This window comes from Leuresthes tenuis, unplaced genomic scaffold (genome assembly GCF_036924035.1).
Source record: "Leuresthes tenuis unplaced genomic scaffold, fLeuTen1.0.hap1 SCAF_10, whole genome shotgun sequence".
NCBI lineage: Eukaryota > Metazoa > Chordata > Actinopteri > Atheriniformes > Atherinopsidae > Leuresthes > Leuresthes tenuis.
The window spans coordinates 20,313,645-20,333,704 of NW_027325364.1; the positions used below are offsets into that span (position 1 = coordinate 20,313,645).

At 40.4% G+C, this 20,060-nt stretch overlaps 1 protein-coding gene across 3 annotated transcripts in view; it reads left to right on the top strand.

The window, feature by feature from the left end:
- Window positions 1-20,060, top strand: part of grb10b (growth factor receptor-bound protein 10b) — a 65,710-nt gene that overhangs the window by 15,779 nt on the left and 29,871 nt on the right. For 2 of the 3 annotated variants that reach the window (XM_072394659.1, XM_072394661.1), the window contains 3 exons: window positions 8,276-8,372; window positions 15,465-15,753; window positions 19,515-19,653. In XM_072394659.1, the coding sequence (XP_072250760.1) occupies window positions 8,276-8,372; window positions 15,465-15,753; window positions 19,515-19,653 (525 nt within the window). The remainder of the gene's footprint in view (window positions 1-8,275; window positions 8,373-15,464; window positions 15,754-19,514; window positions 19,654-20,060) is intronic. The other variant, XM_072394660.1, reaches the window with a different exon arrangement.

The window sequence follows — 20,060 nt, forward strand, 5'->3', positions numbered from 1 at the left end:
TTATTTCCTACAAAGACTAGAACAGTGTTTTATGTTTTCTTTTAGTCTTTCCATTTTGAAGTACCTAACATATTTAAGGGTCTTGCATACTATGATAGGTCAGCAGCGACTTTTAGCTCCCCAGTGTTGTATAAAATACAAAGTACACCAAAAAGACCAAGCAAATCATATTTAATCTGTCATATACAGATAAATACGTGTTATGCGAGGGAAACTAGTTTTACTTTACTTTTATCTAGCTTCTGAGTCTCTCTGTAGGAGATCCTTGTACATGTTAGTACAGCTAAATTCAGTGAACAAATGTTGCGTTTAGAGTTAATTTTGTGGTTATAAAATCAAGATGTCATTGAAATGGAGTGACACATTCTGGAAATGCTTTAAGTAACCGTGAGCTGACATGTAAATGCAAAAGTGGAACTTTAGAGCACACGTGGAGTTTCTTGGCACGTTGGAGTGTGGTTGAGCAAATGCATGCCAGAGTGATTTAATCCCCAACCACATTTTTTTAGGAGTGTTAGTCAGATTTTAAGTCGTCCCATTTCCACGTTTACATATATTTTAAAAGTCTGGTTCTATAGTCTGGTAATTTGGTTATTTTTAGTGTCGTGGAAATGTGTGGCGTGAGTAAAAATTTTTCCAAAAGAACTTCGGTAATACAACTCAAGCTATGGTCAAACTACAAGAGTTTCAGTGTTGTTGGGTCATTGTATTGTTCACACTTTATTGTGCGTTTCTGTTGTGTTTGGGAGCTTTGAAGTCGTAGTGCGTTCACATTACACATCTGATGTGCTGCAGGGCTCACAGACTTGACCTTGGCCTCATCTGAGTGACCTTTGTAAAGCGGTGAAAGCTGTCAAATTTCTTTCCTGTCATCAAAGATACACGAGAAATGACCAAAGTAGCTCCTGGTTCTTTGATTTTGAAGTGCTGCTTTATCTCTGAAAGTGGAAAAGAGACACCAAATATGCAGTAGCTTTCGTAGCTAAGGATCATTGGTTGCAGATAACTTAGTGTTTTGCGAGCTGTGTATTGTCATAGTTCTCATCACAAAGTAACCTTTACAGAAATGGTTATACCTGTGCTCTACAACCAAGTTGAATTCCAGGTAAAGGACCTGGTGAGTAGTTATTTGAATGAACTTCAACCTCCAACATAGAAAAGCACAGATGCAGAAAAATTGTACTTCCACAAATGGCCAAGGTGTCTGAGAACTTAAGTATTTTCTAAAAGCACAACATTCTAGTGGACTTCAAACCCAGTAAGACTCAAACAGAATCTGGGGAGACTAAACAACCACTTACCAAGTACACAGCTCCTCGGGAGAGCCTCAGTCCACCAACATTTAAAGTATAAATTAATCTTTTTTGAGAACAGAACTGAAAGCAGCACTTGATCAATTAGAATATATGAACTATACCATCAAAGTCTTTTAATCTGAGTTCCTAGTCAACACAGAAGCATCAGCTTGCATTTCAGAAGAACCTTGACTTTTTGACACTGAATAGAATTGTTTACAGCCTGGACTCATTTGGACAGTTGCACTTTCAGTCCAATCAGAAACTGGATTAATGTCTGCTGCTTATCTGGGACATGGTTTTATCTGTGCCCTTTGAACTCAGGGCGAGAGGATAGAGAGTTAAGTCTTAATGAGATAGAAAGTTCAGGATTCATCACCACATCTTAAAGAGAAAGAGATTTACTTAAAGCACCTTTTGTGTGTCTGCGTGTATGCAGTCCTGCACACGTATAATTTGTCAAAGAGTCGAGTCAGGTTTGCTAAATGTCTTTGAGAAATGAACAGTGCTTCTGTGTCTGCTTCATTTTTAGAAATGGATACAATACAAAACAGTCTTCATTTGGCTAACGCTAGAAAAATGGAATAAGAGGATGTGTGCGATCACCCCTGATCAAATTTTCTGTTGGTGAACTGTGAAGAAAGTGAAAATTGAACAAAGGTCTCTAACTTCAGTTAGAGCCACATACATGTTTATTTACAGATGCATCGATATTCATTTCATTACGGAAGAAGTGGACCCTTATTTAGTCCTCTCTGCCAGATCTAAACCTCATTAAAAGAAAACTGTGGTTCCGACCTTGAAGGAGCAACGCATTGAAGAGAAACCAAGAATCTTACAAAAAAAAAAGAACTTTTGCCAGAAGAGTGGGTGTAAATTCTCTCCAGAAGAATTGGAAAGACTGTAGCCAGCTACAAAAGCAAAATGTTCACACCTGTGATGCTATTCAGAGTCATAACCACGCAGGGAGATTAAACCTTGATATTTTCTTGTGTACTTTTAAATGCTAAACGAGATGTAAATCTTGCTTAAGACATTAAAGGATGCACTTTGGTTGTACATGCTCCGCTGTTTACCACAGCAGCAATTCTGATTAAGGTGACTGTGTTTAAAGCTAGTTTGAAAAGTGGGACGCACCTCTCAGCTCCCTCCTAAACTTGTCCTGTCGTTGAGATTAATTGAATGGAAGTCAAGTGGGGATATATATCTTTTTAAATGTCCAGTGGAAATTGTATCATGACTGAGGGTTTGAAAGTTTGAATCCCAAAGTGAATTAAGGCATCAACTATGTTTTTAAATTTTTTTCTTGAAGTATTTTTGCCAGCAGTTTGGGTGGGGGCTGCAGTTGCAGTATATGGGCGTTAATGTGTGTACACAGGCACAAACGCGCACGTGCACAGACACATTCGCTTGGCTGCTTGCAAACCATTCAGCTCTAACAGATGTACCTTGAATTGCTTGAATGAGAAAACCCATTCACAGTGAAATCCCAGCGCTATGGAAGATTTTTTTGCCTGATAAAACTGCGGCGGCAATGCAAAACAAATTCCAAGTCAAGATAACATTCATAGTAAACTGGTGGCATTTAACACTTTCATCTTTTTTTTTAATTACATAATCAGGGAAATCTGATGAGATGAGGTTGTTTGCGATAGGACAATGAATCCAGAATTGAGAGTATCCATTACATTTTATTAAGGTTATGTGAATGAGCGAACCTGGGCCTTAGTTTGATCAAATAATCTAAATGACACACTGAACTGCTGTGCAAGCAGACTTCATGCCAAAAAAACCAAACGCTCTATAAACCAGCATTTATTTCTCAAATCTATGTCGAATCATCGAATAAACAAGCTGATTTCCTTAGTGAGAGCCTGAGATAGCTGGACTGTTTTATCTCAAGCTACGATTGCTCGATTGTGTGATGTTTTCCATAACATTCCAGCAATCCTAGGTTTCACAAGATTGCATTTGATAAACTAGCGCCTTTGCGCTGTGAGTATTTCTTTGTATTTGTGGCAGGACGTTTTCAGCAGAATCATGTTTCAGTATGGACACAAAACTGAGGTCATGGTCAGCGAGTTGACAGCTCTGAGTCAGAGGTGACTGTGATAATGTGTTCGGCAGGAGTTGCCACTATTTAAGAGTCCCACTTACTTATTCCTTTCGTAATCTCATGTATGTCAACACACAGATTAACAGATCAGTACATTTATTTGTGTTTGTGTTTTTTACTAATGGAGACACTAGGTTTCAACTCAACAAATGTATTCATTACCGGCAGTTGGCTTATTATTTAGAAGTGCAAACTGTTTAAAGTGATCTTAGGTGCTTAAAGTACAATTCACAATAGCACTCCACTTACAGACTTCAGGTAGATTAACTAGCTGTTGCCTTCGGCTGACTGTGAAATGAGCTGTCAGAGTAAAGGAAAGCCCTTCATTATAGACAGTTTGCTGCTGTGGATTAAAGAGCTTCTCATTAAACAGTCATTAATCTTTCTTCTGTCCAGATGGTACAAAAGCCAGAATCTGATACAACTATTTACCTGTGTGATCCAATGTCAGCTGGTTGAAGTGCATGAAATAAAAGGGAACAACACATGGATAAAGGGCTTTTCATAGCTTTGCAAGGTTTATTTAAGTATCGCTTGAACAAATACAGTGACCAAAATTATGTGGACCCCATGAAAAAGACTGCTGCAAGAAGGCAGGCAGTGGCTTGTGGAGGATAAATTGTTCTTGGCAAAATCTTTACTAGAGGATTTTTCAAAGTGAACTCACTCCACTGAATTATCCTAGTCATTATCTGAATTGGTAGAATATGGCACATCACTTCTCAATGGCAACTGGAAGCTCAGCAGGCTATGATTCAAAGTACGACAGTTTTCTTGTTAAAAGCACAAATGATAGATAGCCTTCATTTGAATAGTGCTCTTTTAACCATGTCTTGGCTCTACAAAGAGCTATAGAGGGTGTTTCTCATTCACCCTTTCATACAAATACTCATAAAGTGCTCCATTTATATTATGTGCTCTGTTTGTATGTGGCCAAAGTGGGGTTCAGTGTCTTGCTCAAGGAAGAGCTAGGGGATGGCATCGCTAACCCTACGGTTGTAGGGCGACGAACTAACCCCTTCAGCACAGCTGCCTTGTGTCCAAAGAAAAAACTACTACAACCTCCTTTCCAGAAATGATTGTGCGCTGATAACAAGTATTTACAAGTGGAAATTAGCTAAGACCCAGAGAAGACATCAGCAGTTTTTCTCAGAGTTTTGTCTTGCATTGTAGGTACGATGATGAGTTGTTTTACACATACTGTTTTCAATAGACTTTCTGGGCATTTCTACACATAATGGACAATTGGTGAATATCTGTCTCGGTCAGGCAATTTGATTGGTTGCTTCTTCTGTTACCCCATGAAAAAGTTGAACTGTTCTCAGGTTTCTACTGCAAGCTACGTCAGCAGAGAGAATCAGAACACCCAAAAGTTGCTTCTGCAGTACAAGATGTCTCTTTAATCAAAGTGAATGAGAAACAACGCCAGTTGACGCCAGAAACGCGTACATGTGAATACGCTAATGCAGTGCTGCCGGATGGAGTGAAGATCGGGGCCTGTCGGTATTGCTTTCACCCGTGTCCCACGTGGATTTTTTGTACAAAAACAACATTGTCTAGTCTGTAACGCTGACTATGATGTGCTGTATGACTGTGGCTTTTGATGAAAAAAACAATTGAGTTTAAGACTAGACTAGAAAAGGCTGTATGAAAACAGTCTATTTTAGGAAATTCATTGCAGGATCGCGGGTATTGCACATCACTTCACACATTTATTTTTATATAACATATATAAAAGCCTATTTAGGTCCAAAACTTAAAGGCATTATTTGAACCCAGGAGACCGGAGCTGCTGCCTTTTAGCGAGCAAGTTATGGCTTTTCTGTGTTTCATACGAGCCGTAGACTTCTTACTATCTGGCACCACAGACTGGTTTTTGTTGGCTCTTGCTTATTTTATGCACCAAAACAGAAAGAGACGGAGCACACTGAGCTGGGCATTGCTGGCATTGAGTGGTATTTTGGCTGTGTTGTGGATATGAAGCTAACAAGATGCAAATGAGGCTAAGATGAGGTGGGAGACAAGTTGTTTCTTGTAGCTGTAGCTGCTGATAAGACATGACAGTGCTGCTACTTCAGCTACGAGCCCTGGTTGGTGAAGGAGAGAGATTCTCAGCTTGCTCGGCCTTTTTTTCTTTGTTGCACACCATTTATGATAACAGGTATTTCCAGCTGTGTGAGATAAACTCTTTATTTCACATTGGAAGACATTTTTTGCTATAACAGATAAATTGAAATGTCAACAACAATTAGCCTAAAATAAAACATGGAAATGAGATAAAAGGGAGCCACTACAAGAAAGCGTGACATCACTTTTTTTGGGTCACTTTGAAGCTAAACGGATGCAGTGGAAGAAAAAGAACTCACAAGGACAAAATTGGTTTGCTGGTACAAGACTGTGTTTGTCACCCTGCGTCATTATAAATACAGAGTAATATAAATAAAAGTATTATTCATCTGTTTCAGTTGCTCCTTGTTAGCTTTAAGCCTCTCAGTAAGTCTAGCACTGAGTCATATTCACTCCCCGGTCATAACATTTAACCCCAGTCTGACCTCTTCTTAAGGCGTAACTTTGACATGCATCTCAGCCTTTTTTTTCTTTTGTTTGAGGCTCAACCTTCAGACCTTTGTGTCTTCCCTGCTTTCAGGGCCTTAACCTTGTCCCTGGCCTTCCACTGACCCCTTTTAAAAAGCTGAACCTTCAACCCCTTGACTCCTATTTGGAGCTCCTTTCAACTTCATCAATATGAAGGGGCTCCTTTATGCTCCTTGTCAAAACTTGGCCTACCCTCTGTCCCCCCCTTAGGAACTCAAGAAGCACATGTGTGCCTTTGTGTGTATGTGCATGCCTGCTTATGTCTGTGTGTAAAAGAGTGCAAGAGTGACAGAGGGTCAAGATGAGAAATTGCAAGGGCAAAGGTAAAAGAAAGTGAGACATCTGTGTTTTTCTTCCCCTCAGCTGACAGAAAAGAAGAAATGTGAGCTTTTTGTGTCTACTTTTGGTAGCGTAAGCTTTACAGGGTCCAATAACCTGACAACCATTGGCACAAGTTAGACAACAGCAATGGTGAGATATTCTAAATGTCCATGATTCCTAGGAGTAAATTCCCAAGTTAACATTCTGTCAACTGTTTCTGTGACTTTTCTGCTGGTAATATCAACGTGTGTAATGGTCCCTTAACTTATGTATTGATTTGTTCACTTCCAGACAGCCTTGCAAAGTAGCAATGTCAATATACGGTGGGACAGAATCTCTACGTTTTTGTTCATTGGAGCTAAAGCAACCAAACTGTCCGACCTGCACACACTTGTGCGCACATGTCAGCTCGGTGTAGTACCATCCCACGCATCAAACAGTGTCCTGTTGCTGTTTAGGTGACTGAGTGGGGATCAGTCACAGTCTGGTAGTCGGACCTGCAGATGGTGTGCATCGATGACGACGCTTGCTGAGTTGCAGGAACAAATAAAGTGATGCAGGGATTGTTCTATTGTTTGCTTTTTATTCGAAAGCAAGTTAGTCCAAGAGAAGCTAAAATCTACTTTTGATTCTGCAAAGACAGCTGAAATCTAGGATAATAGTAAGACGGAACGCTGCGACGTAATGATGCGACTGGATTAGTTGGTACAGAAAGAGGGTTTTTAAGGCTGGAAGGGGATTGAGTCATACTGGCTCTGTGCATCAAGTTGTCCTCAATGTAGTTGGAAGAGAAGTTTCCCAAATTTATTTCCGCTGAACACTAATTTTCAGGCCTATGCATATTGAGTCTTCAAGCTCAGTGCTCACAGTGAGTCAATTTTCTTTGAACTGAATCCTTTGTGTAAAGTCATTTTCTATGTTTCTGTACGATGTTAAAAGTGCTTGAATTTCAACTCTCCAAACATAGGCCTTGATAGTCCTCTTATTTGCTTGAAAATGGTATGCTGACATACTAGACACTTTGAGTAAAAAAAAAAGAAAGGAAAAAAAGCTCAATGATGAACTTTGTTGTGTGGCTTAAAGAAAACAACACTCAAGACCAAAGTAGATTTAAATAAAATACCAATCCACAATTACATGGTGAGGACAAGTATCTGTTGAGGCAACGTAACCCCGGTAGAAGGCAAAAAGAATCTGCCAGAAAACTGAGCTAAATAAAACTCAACAAAACAATAAAATGCGTGCCTGCCTGCATTGTCTGTCACTGCTGTAAATGGGGCAGAACAAGCAACCGCAACAGCTTTCATTACAGCAACAGAGGAGGTCTGCTATGCAAGACACAGTCAGCAGGGATGTTTTTGTGAACACACTAGTCTGCCCCAGTACGCTCTGTTCCCACTCCTGCTGTGGGGGACGCCAGACTACACACACACACACACACACACACACACACACACACATGGACTTGTGCATAATAATTTGTCATCCTCAGTCATTCTGAGTGCCAGAAACAAACTTAAAATTCAAATACTGTCAGTTTTTGCTGATTTGTCATAATAATCACTCCTGTGTCATGACATTTCCTCTGGCTGGAATAGGTTGAGACTGTCATAAAGGTCGAACCAGGGCACCATGGTTAAATGGTATTTTAATGCTTTGACCTGATACACACCTGATTATGTTCACTTACTGCTTTGGGGATGTAGCAAGGTCTTGCATCAGCTGTGTAGAAAGATTGCTAGATGCTAGAGATTATTCAGCTAAACTTATTTGAAACTGCTGAAATGAACGTGGTTTTCTGATCCGCTCATTACTTTAGGTTTAGATTTTGTTATATTAAGATCAGGTAGCTACACAATTTTCAACCATGTTGGGATCATGTGTTTGTGCCTTTGTTTCCAAAACGAAAATGAGGTTTTCCCTTCCATCTCACCTTTCTGCATCTCAGCAGGACAAGATAGACCGATCCTCCAATCACAGACAGGCTGACCTCATTCGTCCAAGCTTCCAGCAGTCAGCCAACCAGAGTTCTCCAAACCATCAAGGTTTGTCTTCACCTTCCAAAGAATTTGTTTGTGCACAGTTGTTTGTGTTGATGTTTTGTGCATCACACGTGTCAAGTTATTTTCAAGTTATTCCAAGACATTAACGAATGTCTTGGAATTACTTATATATTACATATATTTGGGTTTCTTCTGCTGTAAACATTTCAGCTGTTCAAAGGGTGATCTGCGCGGACACAGGGTGCAATTATGATTGCGCTGTCAATCTAATTGTGCCATGCAAGGGTCATCCATGACAATCGGAGCATGAGATTTAAGCACAATATTGGCTCAGCATGGGAGGTAAGGGTGGGGAGTCTGTGAGGGCTCGGCCAGTTAATGCGAACGCTTGGCCCTGGCATGGGAAATAAATGGAGCAGAAATTACATTGTCATTTTTTTCAGGATCAGACCAGATTGAGGGAACTTGGGGCAAAACATTTGAGATGACTTTATCTTAGCAATATCCTTGCTTACACTGTTTAATTTCAGTATATGAGGCATGTGTTGCAAGCATTGCTACAGTATATCCTGCACCACTGCCTCATTATTAAGTCATTTAGGCACTTTAAGTATTGAGTGACATATCAGGTCCTGCGCCGGTGCTGTTGGTACTTTGACCACTTCAGCCAATATCTTAAGTCATATTATTTGTTCTACACAAATCTTTTGTGTAGAGATTTTGAATTTTGCCTCAGTAAGTGGGATTATTATCCTTGCTGACGTTAGTGAGCTTGTTTACCAATAAACTCACACTTTCACATAAGGAGACTTTTTCGCTGATACGGTATGAGGCTCGTGGCTTTTTTTTTTTTTTTTTTAAAGTCAGGCCAGTTGTAAACCTATTAAATTTTCAAGGAACAGTACTGCTTTGTTGGAACATGAACTGCTTTTACTTCTCGTGTTTTGGAATGAGAATGTTCAGCAGCTCTCAGGGGCATTTGCAAGCCACTATATGATGTTAGGAACTAGCAGTTCTTCCACGTGATGTTCAGTGCAGTTTAGTTTTTATTTTTGCAGTGCATAACATACTCTATCTCAGGGCACTTGACATTTTAAAGTATGACAGAGAGAACTCAAACAATCCTCCATTGAGCAGCACTTGGCAGCGGCGTGCAGGAAAAGCAGTTGTCTACCATGACTGGTTGGGGTGATACGAGAGCAGAAAGAGAAAACAGGCGCTTCAATTAAAGACTTGTTATCTTTTGCAACTGAGTAACCAAAGGCCTCGTGACTAATTTAGGAAATACAGTAATACTGAGTGACAAACAGAGATGATCAGTTTATGGTTCCCAACATGCTCGGTTCTATAGCATTATAGTGTACCTATGGATGGTTCAGGGTCACTTAAAGTCAGGACTAACTATAAGCATTATCTACACTATCTATCGTTCTGTTAGATTCTTTAGGAATTACAAGAAAGAGCACAATGCTGCTGCAGGAGCTCACAGGCACAGCTACCTTTCATGGATCAGAGAGGCACAGAAGTGTGTCTCCTGCAGGTCAGAGATCTGCTTCTGGTGGGTGTATAAATCGCCATGGTGGCAAGCCTGGTGTCTCCTTTTTTAAGCCAGTTCATATGTTTGTTTTTTTTTTCTGCATGGGAAAAGAAGTTGTTATTTTTGACAGTGTGTAAAAGTAGAATTTGTGAGCTATAAACACATATGTGTATGATCATGTTGATTTACAATCATTGCACATTTGCCAGTACCTGCTGGTGGAGAAAGTTTTTGATCTTGATGCTTTGGAAAATTTGAGACAGCTGCTCATAGAGCAAATATTTGAGCAATATTTATTTATTTATTTTTTTGACTGATGTTAAAGCAAAACTAGCACCAGAATTAAACATTGGCCTTTTTGTGGATGTACGCGAGTCAAACATTCCTTTTTAAAGCATATATACGATGGGAGTGCCATTTGTGAGATCAAGCGTATGCGTTTTTGGGGTGCATCTGCCTTTTTGATGGGACATTATAGGGCACTCTCAAGTGTCGCGTCAAACTCGCTACTAACACTCAGCGGCTCGACACAACACGAAACTTTCCCCGTATGTAAAGACCTGGGTCTCTACACGCAAACCCAAACGTGGGTAACATTTTTGTGTCTATTAAAATAAAGGTTTTAAACAACTCACTTCTTGCTGTCGGAGTTTCCACACTCTTTGTAGTCCAAAACAGTCGATCACTGATGGTGAGATTTGATGTTAATAGCAGATGAAAGGGCAAGAGCAAAAGAGTTTTAACTTGCCTCTCCTGAGTTGGAGCAAATGTAGCATCATGGTGATAATGAGAGAGAGGCAGGATAACTTTCTAAAGTGGCTAAGTTTCCACTGCAGATGTGACCGGCTCACTGAATGACACCTTTTCAGATATCAGGGGCCCAAAACAAAATGCCAGCATTGTTTTTTCTGAGCTTTTGAGTTGATAGCTACTTCAGACTCCCAAATATATGCTTGAGATGATAGTTCCCGGCTATCCTTTCAGGTTTTGATAAAGTGTTGGACAATTTGTAACCCAATTTTGGTAGTTTCAGCGGTCTCTTTGTTGTTTTGTTTGATCGATTCAGACCAACAGTTCATTATCAAACATCTTTTCTACAACAGGACATATCTTCTGATATGGTTGTTTAAGAATGAGAGGATGTTCAGTGCATCAGTGAGGATTAAATCACGTTGCCAGGTAAAATGTATAAATCACTGGAGAATTTGTCCAATTGGAGTCACTTACTTATTTGCTTATTTATATCCAGGTTGTGATTTATTTTTTGAATTTTTGAATTCAGTTTTAAATTCACAGACTGGTTTATCTGAATCTTCCAGCTTTGTATGGTCTGTTTGTACAGTTAGAGGATGATCCGCCTCAGCCAGACCAGCAGGAGAGATACTGGGGAGATGGCAAGGACAGTGTATCTGTCTCTTAGCCATATTAAGTGTAAGATATGTTGTTTTTTTAATAGAGGAAGGACATCTAAGTACGGTATATCAGAAATACTTTAATAATCCCAGGGGGAATTATTTTTGTTACATCACTTTGTTATCATTTTGGTGATGTGCAGACGCAAGGGGCATTCTCAATGCTTGGCTTTTTTTTTTTTTTTTTTCCATTTTCACTTTTCGTGTCACATTATCCAGTGAGACTGGTATATTGCTGCAATCCCAAAGCATTTAATTTATAGGCACCTTTTGAAACACTCAAGTGCAAACAGTCCTAAGGTCAAATGTAGAAGTATGTCTGAAAATATGAATGAAGAAATCAAAGCAGCAATGATAAATAGATATGAAATGAATATAGATGTAGGTTTAGAAATAGGAATAGAGGCATAAAAAATGTTTGATCCAACGGGAAGCTGAAGTTATCTGAGTGCGACGGTGTCTATTTACTGGTCTTGTTCGCCAGTCTCAGAATATCATGTACGGAGATATCTGAGATGAGACAGTCACATCCTGTTCCATACTGTGACAGACTCCCCAATAATGCCACAGTATGCTACATGTGCACTTTTTTATGAATCTACTTACATGGAATGATGACGCTGGGACGTTGTGTTGCAATGGTTGCAACTATCTGTTTGTGCGGAACTGTGAGAAACTCCCAAAGAAGCTTTCTGGTGTCCCGGATCTGTAGCCTGTGTTCTGTAAATGGACCCCATGTATTTAGTGCTTTTCCAGTCTTATTGACAACTGGAAGCTTTATGCTGCAGGCCCCATTCACACACATTCATTCAGGATATTTTAATGCAAATAGCGGTTGTATCACAGCCATACTCATGTGCTGATGATATACCAAGAGCACTTTGGGTTTCAGTGTCCTCCTCCACCTCCAGAGCCACAGTGTTGCACAGATCTTGTCACTCACCATAAAGAAACATCAAGCTCAACTCAGCAGTGAGTGGGGAGTTCCCCTCACATATACATCTGTCCCTGCCTGTTTACTCCCACCTCTTTTCTGTTCCTGTCTGTTCTCCCTTCCTCTCCCCCCATGTTTCCCTCTGACCCTCCCACACTCCCCCGCCCCATCAGGAGACTTGGCCTTCGATGGGTGTGTGTGCCGTAACCAGGGGTATTGAACTCACCAGTGCCGAGCCACGCTTTACAGTGCACTTTTTCTGGCTATCCTCTCCACTGATTCCTTTGAATGGGAACCCCTCCGCTGGGCTTGTATTCAGAGGCAGTTGATCCCCCTTGTGTATCTCCTGTGTGTGTGTGTGTGTGTTCAGTTGATGTTCTGTAAATGTACACCCCTTACATTCCTCTTTTCTGCTGGAAATGTGCCCCCTCCTTTTTGTTTTAATTAGAGGGAACAGATTAAAAATGCAAAGGCTACATTCTCCTGTTAAAGAGATCCTTACGGGTCTTCCACAGGAGCAGTTACCTTGTTTTAGGCACGTCTCGCTCACCAGTGATCACAGATTTTTAAAATGGCTTCAATACAGATTCTTACCAGACTCGAGTAGTTAACAGTTGTATCACTGTATTTAGAGTGGTTCAAATGGACAATATTTAAACCCATTTTTAACTGATTGTAGATGTTTAGATGAGGACGGGGGAGCCAACTGTTGTCATTGTTGTCTTCTAACCCATCAGGGTTTTAACATAGATTTTTCTACATATTAAGCCTCAGTTGAAACATTAACATTTCATGTTATGAAAGTTTGAATGAGATGTTTTTTTTTAATTAAAAATTAGCTTTTATATTGACTGAGAAGTCAACTATCATCAAATGAAAAAAACAAAACAACGTATAGTCACGTCCGCATGAATCCAAAGTCTTTCAGATGATCATCACATTTCTTACAGGAAAGGATTATTTTTTACAGCTCTGTCTACATCTGTTGCTTTATGTGCTCCTTGCTGTACGAGCTGCACTCATATCCTAAGAGGATCTACTGCATATAATGGCCCGAATATTGTAAGAGCAGGCATGCTTGTTTTGGCCACCCTGTGTTTGATGGGCTTCGATAACAGGGTTTACGTCCTCTCTTATGTCTGCTAAGGCCATGCATCTGTAAACTTCTGTCTCAACTCTATGCCAAATAAAGCAGTGATATTGATATGTTTGTCCCTGGTCCAAATCTCCAATGATTTTACATCCCGTGCGCGCCTGCATGCTGTCGGTGTCATCAGTCGGTTGGTCATACACTAAGTAACATGACTCATACCTTTGATTGCTGGATTGTGACATGCACCTTTACTGACAGTCATATGACTGATAATGACGCATTGATGTTGCATCTGTGCGTAAGTGTAAGGGTTGTGTTTCTTTGTATGCAAACAGCTCTGCGAATCCCCTTCAGAGGCCAAAGTAGGTCAGAACTTATTTTCCCTCTCTAGCTTTAGGCTACACGTGCCACCTAGTGAGAATGATAGATTATGAGCTGTTGATGTGTTCAGGGTAAGAGTAAATTTTGGGATTTTGCTCACAGTTGAAGTTTCTGGTTTTCCTTTGCACTTTATTGTTTTAAACACTCCTGCATGCAAGTCAGGTTTTTCTGTTCTGTGTTACAAGTGCCAAGCCCTGCTCTTAGCCTTCTGTCTGGCCTTGTATGCACTGTGTATCCTCTGGTATATAGCTCTTTAGCTTTCCAGGATACCTATAAGTAGCTGCTCCAGCTTACCTGTCACTAATAATACCCCCAGATTAACTGCCTGCGATTCACGGGCACCTGTGATACAGCTACCTGACACGTTTTCTGGAAAAGCTCCTCAAAGGTGATGCTTAAATTGTTTCTGGTAGCTGGAAATAAAGCCATGCTGCTTGCAGTCCTGTAGCTCCTGCTCTCGATTTTCCCACAGACACTTTTTGGGGTTTTTTTTGTCAGAAAGAAAAAGAAAAAGAAAACTAGAGAAAACTGGTGTATCACCACAGGAAAGTGATTTCTCACCAGTCTGGGGGGGGGCTCACTTTGAAGCCCCTTTTAAAACTTCACATCAGTCAATCTGCTGTTTGTGTTTCCAAAGTCAGCTCTCTGCTGAGCTGCGGGACTTTTGGCTGCTTTAGAGAGGCATGGCACTCTCATCACCTCGCATGATCCAGCTGTCAGCTGTTCTGCACCCTGAGCTGTTGGGATGCTCAATGAGCCATATGTGGCACATTTTAAGCCCTGAAATTCTGACTTGCAGCTATGCACAGTGAAAGTTAAAAGAGGGTACTGAATATGTTCTCATTTAGACAGTCATTTGCACTAGATGTCTAACTCAAAGTTTCTGTAGATGCTAAAGAGGGTATGTTTAGCTTTTCATCTGTCTGAAGGTCTCCGTTTCAGACGATTAGAGCTTGTCTCCCCCTAGTGGTACAATTGTGTACAGCAGCCTAGTTGTGAGATGTGGATTCAGAGATTTAGTGATATTTTCTTTCATAATGAAGAATTAGCTATAATACGAATAACAACTGTAAAAAAAACAAAAAACAAAGCAAGACGCCTACTTTACCTTGATGATGAAACTTTTATAGCATGAAGGAATTGGATGACTTTCCCCTCAGCTGAGTGTTTACTTCTTGAATTTACATGTGCCCAGAGGTTTTCTAAAAGAGCTTTGAGGATTGATCCCTCTTCTGAAAAGAATTTCACCTCTTGTCTTTAAAGACATTTAGAAGCTGAATGTTTGAAACATGTGGCTGAATTTAGAGCAGATGCTTGCTCCTCTGCTGTTAGCCCCAGTAGTAAGAGTTGAAAAGTGTAACAGGCAGGTTTGTGCCTGTACCTGATATCCCTGGAGATTAGGCTCACTGGGGTAGGACAAAGAATGTAGTCAAGACAGTCTTTCTGATTAATCTCTCTGGCAAAACTGGTTACCAGTCAGCATGTGTCTGTGTGTGCACACTAATGATAGAGAAACTGAACTGGAAAGGGAAAGTCCCTCAGTTTTTCAGGGACTCTCTCTCTTCTTTTTTTGGTGTAACTGTGTGAACTACCAGTATAAAACTACCAGTATATGAAAATAGATTGACACGCTTTTCGAAAAGGAGGTTTGACATTCTTCCTCAACAGTCAGTCATTTTATCGGACCATAACCTACCTTCCTTAGATGGGAGAGGTTGACATGTTTCTTTGTCATTCCTTCTTCACTGATGTGCTCCTTTCCACCTTTGTCTGTCAGAGGATGACGTTGACTTAGAGGCCCTGGTCAATGATATGAACTCTTCGCTGGAGAGCCTGTACTCCTCCTGCAGTGGTCAACAGACAGAGTCGGCCCCGCTACTGCACAACGGACAGACCTCTTCCTCACACCACCACCATCATCACACACAACACAACCAGCCACGGCAGCTTCAGCAGTTACAGGGGCTAAGCCACGTCTCCCCGGAGCAGCCTTCCTCGTCTCTGTCTGCAGACGCGCCTCATGCTAGCCTCCGACGGTCACAGCCCATGCACATCCTCGCTGTCAGGTCAGTATCTAGTTTAGTCATGTTTTCTCAGCAATGAGCACTTTTATTAGATTTGTGTTTTAATTTTGTTTACATTTTGTCTTTTTTTCCTTTATTTAACCACAAAGAAATGGAGGACATCAGTGCATTTACACAATTTATATTCACCTGCTTTGCTTGCATCATTTTCTCAGCAAAGCCACGTATATAAGTTGAAAATTAAATTAATAAATTCAGTCAGTAACTGTGATTGTAAATTCTGCTCAGTTCAGCACACTGGCTCAAAAACTCTCCTGACGATAATAAAACATTAAAGAGCAGGAAAATAAGAGATCACACTTAAACTGCTTACACTGTTTGTTTGACTTTGCATATATGTTGAAGCTCAGTTTTAAAAAATAAAAAAAATCCCTTTGATGCTACACTGGCTCTGTATTTTTAAAAACTGAGGTCACTGCATTTTAGTTAGTCAAGTTTCTTTCCATAACCCTACCCTTCACCTTAACACAAGCAGTTCTTTGCTCAGAACCAGCAACACGGTGGTGTTTTAGGGGGGCAGAGTCACTGCATTGGCAGTCAAAACACAAAGAACTGGTTTTAGGTTAGGCTCTGGCTCGGAAACCAGCACAAACCACTTTGGTGAAAAAAACAATGATATTCTCTTTTGGTTTCAGATCCAGACTCTACCCATATGTTGTATTCTCTGGGCAGCTGCTCCAGGTCTTGTTAAAATGTAAAGCTATCCTATCTTTATCTTTGGTCTTTTCATGTGCATTTCAGACTTATTTTACACTTTAACCATAAATGTTCTGATTGGTAAAGTGCAGAACTGATGCTTGCCCACATTTTAAGAGTCCAATCGTCAATATAAGTCACATCACAAGTTTATTTGTGACCATTAACTTGTCAGGTCCTTGTCTAATGAAATCCTTTTGTCCTCCATTACTCAGTCTGGCTGCCAGATTTCAGAAGTTTCTGTGTGTTTTTACATCTAATCCTTTTCAGAATGTTGGAAACTGCTTTGCCTTTGAGCACTTTGAATAATGCAAAGATGTTTTGCTTACTTTCCCAGATCCCAGATGCCTTTACACAGTTAGACATTTCTAACCTCGTAGCTTTTCTTTTTAGTTTAATTTAGTCATCTTGAAGTACAACATGTAGATTGATAAGCTAACACGCTACATGTTATTGATCCAATATGTTTTAAGTCTGATAGATTGAGGAGGGTCTACTTTTTGTTTTTCCCAATTATGGGGCGGTTAAAGGATGATAAAATACCACATGGTCCTTAGCAGAGCTTAAGAGTAGGTATATACAATCTCAGATGACTAAAACATGACATCTTACACCGTGTCATTGTTTATTTAGCAAAAAAATGGAGCCAAAATTCAGAAGGCACGTGCCTAAAAAAATTAGTACACCCCAAGATTCAGTAGCTTGTAGAACCACCTTTAGCAGAAATAACTTAATAAGTCATTTTTTTCTGTATGACGTTATGAGACGTTATTAGCCCACTATTGTTTATGAGTTTGCAGGCATTCGTTTATGCATAGCCTTCTTAAGATCACATCACAGCCATTGCAACGCCTCGATTCTTTTCTTTTTCAGCCAGTTTGTTGTGGATTTGCTGCTGCGTTTGGAATCATTGTCCTGTTGCGTGAGCCGGCCTCATCCCAGCTTTAGCTGTCAGACAGATGGTCACACATTCAGACATTTAGAGTACTCTAGACTAGAACTTTCACCTTAGTAAACAGAGGAGTCCATGATGGACTCAATGACAGTGGGATGCCCAGGTCCTGTGGCTACAAAACAAGCCCAGATCATCAGTCAATCATCCTCCCACCACAGTGTTTGACAGTTTAAACGAGGTGTTTGTGCTGAGCTGCTTTGTTTAGTTTTCACCAAATGTGGTACTGTGCACGATGACCAAGCATGTCCACTTTGGTCTCATCAGTCTGGAAGACATTGTTTCAGGAGTTGGTTCAGATGCAGTTTTGCAAACACAAGCTGTCCTGCTATGTTCTTTTTAGAGTGGCGCGGCTTTCTCTTGGCAACCCTTCCATACTATAACAAGCCGTACTTGTTTAGTCTTTTTCTAATTGTACGGTCATGAACTTTAACATTCAACATGCTAACAGAGGCCTGCAGAGTCTGAGATGTAGCTCTTGTTATTTTGCTCTTATTCTGAATACTGCATCCTGACCTTGAGGTCTTGAAACTGTTCCATTTGAGAATAATCTTTCTCACCTCAGAATAACATGGGATTGTTTGGAAAGTGCTAGATTTATGGTCTACAATTATTGCTTGTATAAGATCATTGAGATTTCTTTTCTCCTTAACATTTTGTTGCTGTCCATTTGAGCTCGAATTTCTTTATTTTAGGAGCAAGAGCCAACTTTTTTTTTTCACTATGTTCGGATATTTGAAACATTAGAACTGAATTTCTTTTTCACATGATTGACAATTTACCTCCAAACAAATTAAGCATATCATTGACAAAATATTTTTGGATAAATCTCAGCCCTAATTGAATGCACCAGTTGAAGAAGTCCAAGCAGGACTTTAGCTGTACCTTTGCCAACCAAAGTAAGGCAACAAACTGAAAGCTTGAACTCCTTTTGCCCCCGAACTAGTTATGCAGAGCCACACATTCATGTTGAGCTGAAACCCTTTTTTTTTCACTCTTCATTTAAGAGAAAGGTTTTTTCTGCGTACTATCATCCCTCCACACACCTTTAATAATTGGGAATAAAGTTCTTTCTCTGTTTCCGGTATGTAACCCACGAATGACCCATTCATCCTTGTCACTCCCTCTTTGCCTCAGAAAACACCAGCGGGGGGAGAAAGTAAAAATTCTCATTTGTTTGAGTTTTTCGTCTCTCACAGTTTAAAGCGCACCAACCCATATCATTGTTACGGCTGTTATTGTCTGCATTCAAAATTGGTATGCTCACACACACACATGCACTCAGGCAACAGAAGTATAGATGTATGCATACATTACACACAAACAGCTTCAAAGCGGTGCTGGTGTCAGGTCCCATTTTTCGCCCTCAGACTATATGACAGAAACAGAGGAGGGATGATCAGGTAATGGAGTATTCTGTCTTATGAGCGCTCCCCGTCTTTCAAACACACACTCGCGCAGACGTGGGCCCCGGAGTTCTTATTATACAGGACTGACCTCTGGATAACCCTGTTCTCAAGCTCATATGGGACGACATCAAAAGGCCCGATCCCTTTTGAACTCACTGGGTTCTACAGAGAGACAGAGAGAGAGAGGCTTCTGCGGTGTTATTTTCTTTTTTTCAGTATGAAGTTTCACAAACTGACCTGCCCATTTAGGAAAAAAAATAAATAAACTCATCTGTCAAATAATCATTTGAGGCTTAGACTGCATCTGCTGAATTCAAAAACTACTTTAATGTGATGTCTTGATTCAGTATTGATGTGTGATAAATATTGCAAGAAATTAGCTGGCAGGCTGCGGGGGTCTTTGATTTCCACTTGCTAGGAAGTTCATTACGGCCAGATCAGACGGAAACAGACATGAGGATGAATACAGGCCAGCAGTGCTTTATTAATTCTAACTGTCTCTCCAGCACTTATTTCATACGTGTCAGCAGCTCTTGTCTGAAAGTTTTCCCGTTCCACTTTTTAAGAGGCTCTTTTGCCTCATGCCTTTGACTGGAATAACCAGCAAACAACAGCTAAGATCACAAAGCATGCTCAGTATATCAAACCTCAGTACATGAAACCTCTGTCCTGTCCCCGTTGTTTAGGAGGTTGCAGGAGGAGGAGCTAAGGACATCATCTCTCCCGGCCATCCCCAACCCCTTCCCTGAGCTCTGCAGTCCAGCAGGCTCACCTGTCCTCAGTCCTGGGTCACTGCCTCCTGGAGAGCCCTCTTCAGGGAAATATGTAAGTAAAACACCACAGACGCACAAAGGAAACCTTATCCTGAAACAGACCTTTAAGGATGAAAGGCACTGTTTTCTATCTTTTACTCAGCTCCACTGCTTTAGATACAAAACATTGTCATATGATGTGGGAGATTTTGTAAGATGCATTTCCCTTTCAAGAACATTAAGATTTTTACTGGTATTTTCATAGCTGAGGCATATGTGACTCAACTTGCTTGTTTTGATGGATGTGAAATTTGAATATCATAAAACAGCTTTTTCTTTTTTTTCTTCTCTCCAGTTATTTCACAGTTGGGAAATTGTCATGGCTCACATCTGTGCTTTGATGTCTTCCATGTGATGGTTAATGTCTTGTGTTGCCACTTTGTTTGCGAAAAATGCAAAGAATTGAGGAGCTCAGGGTTT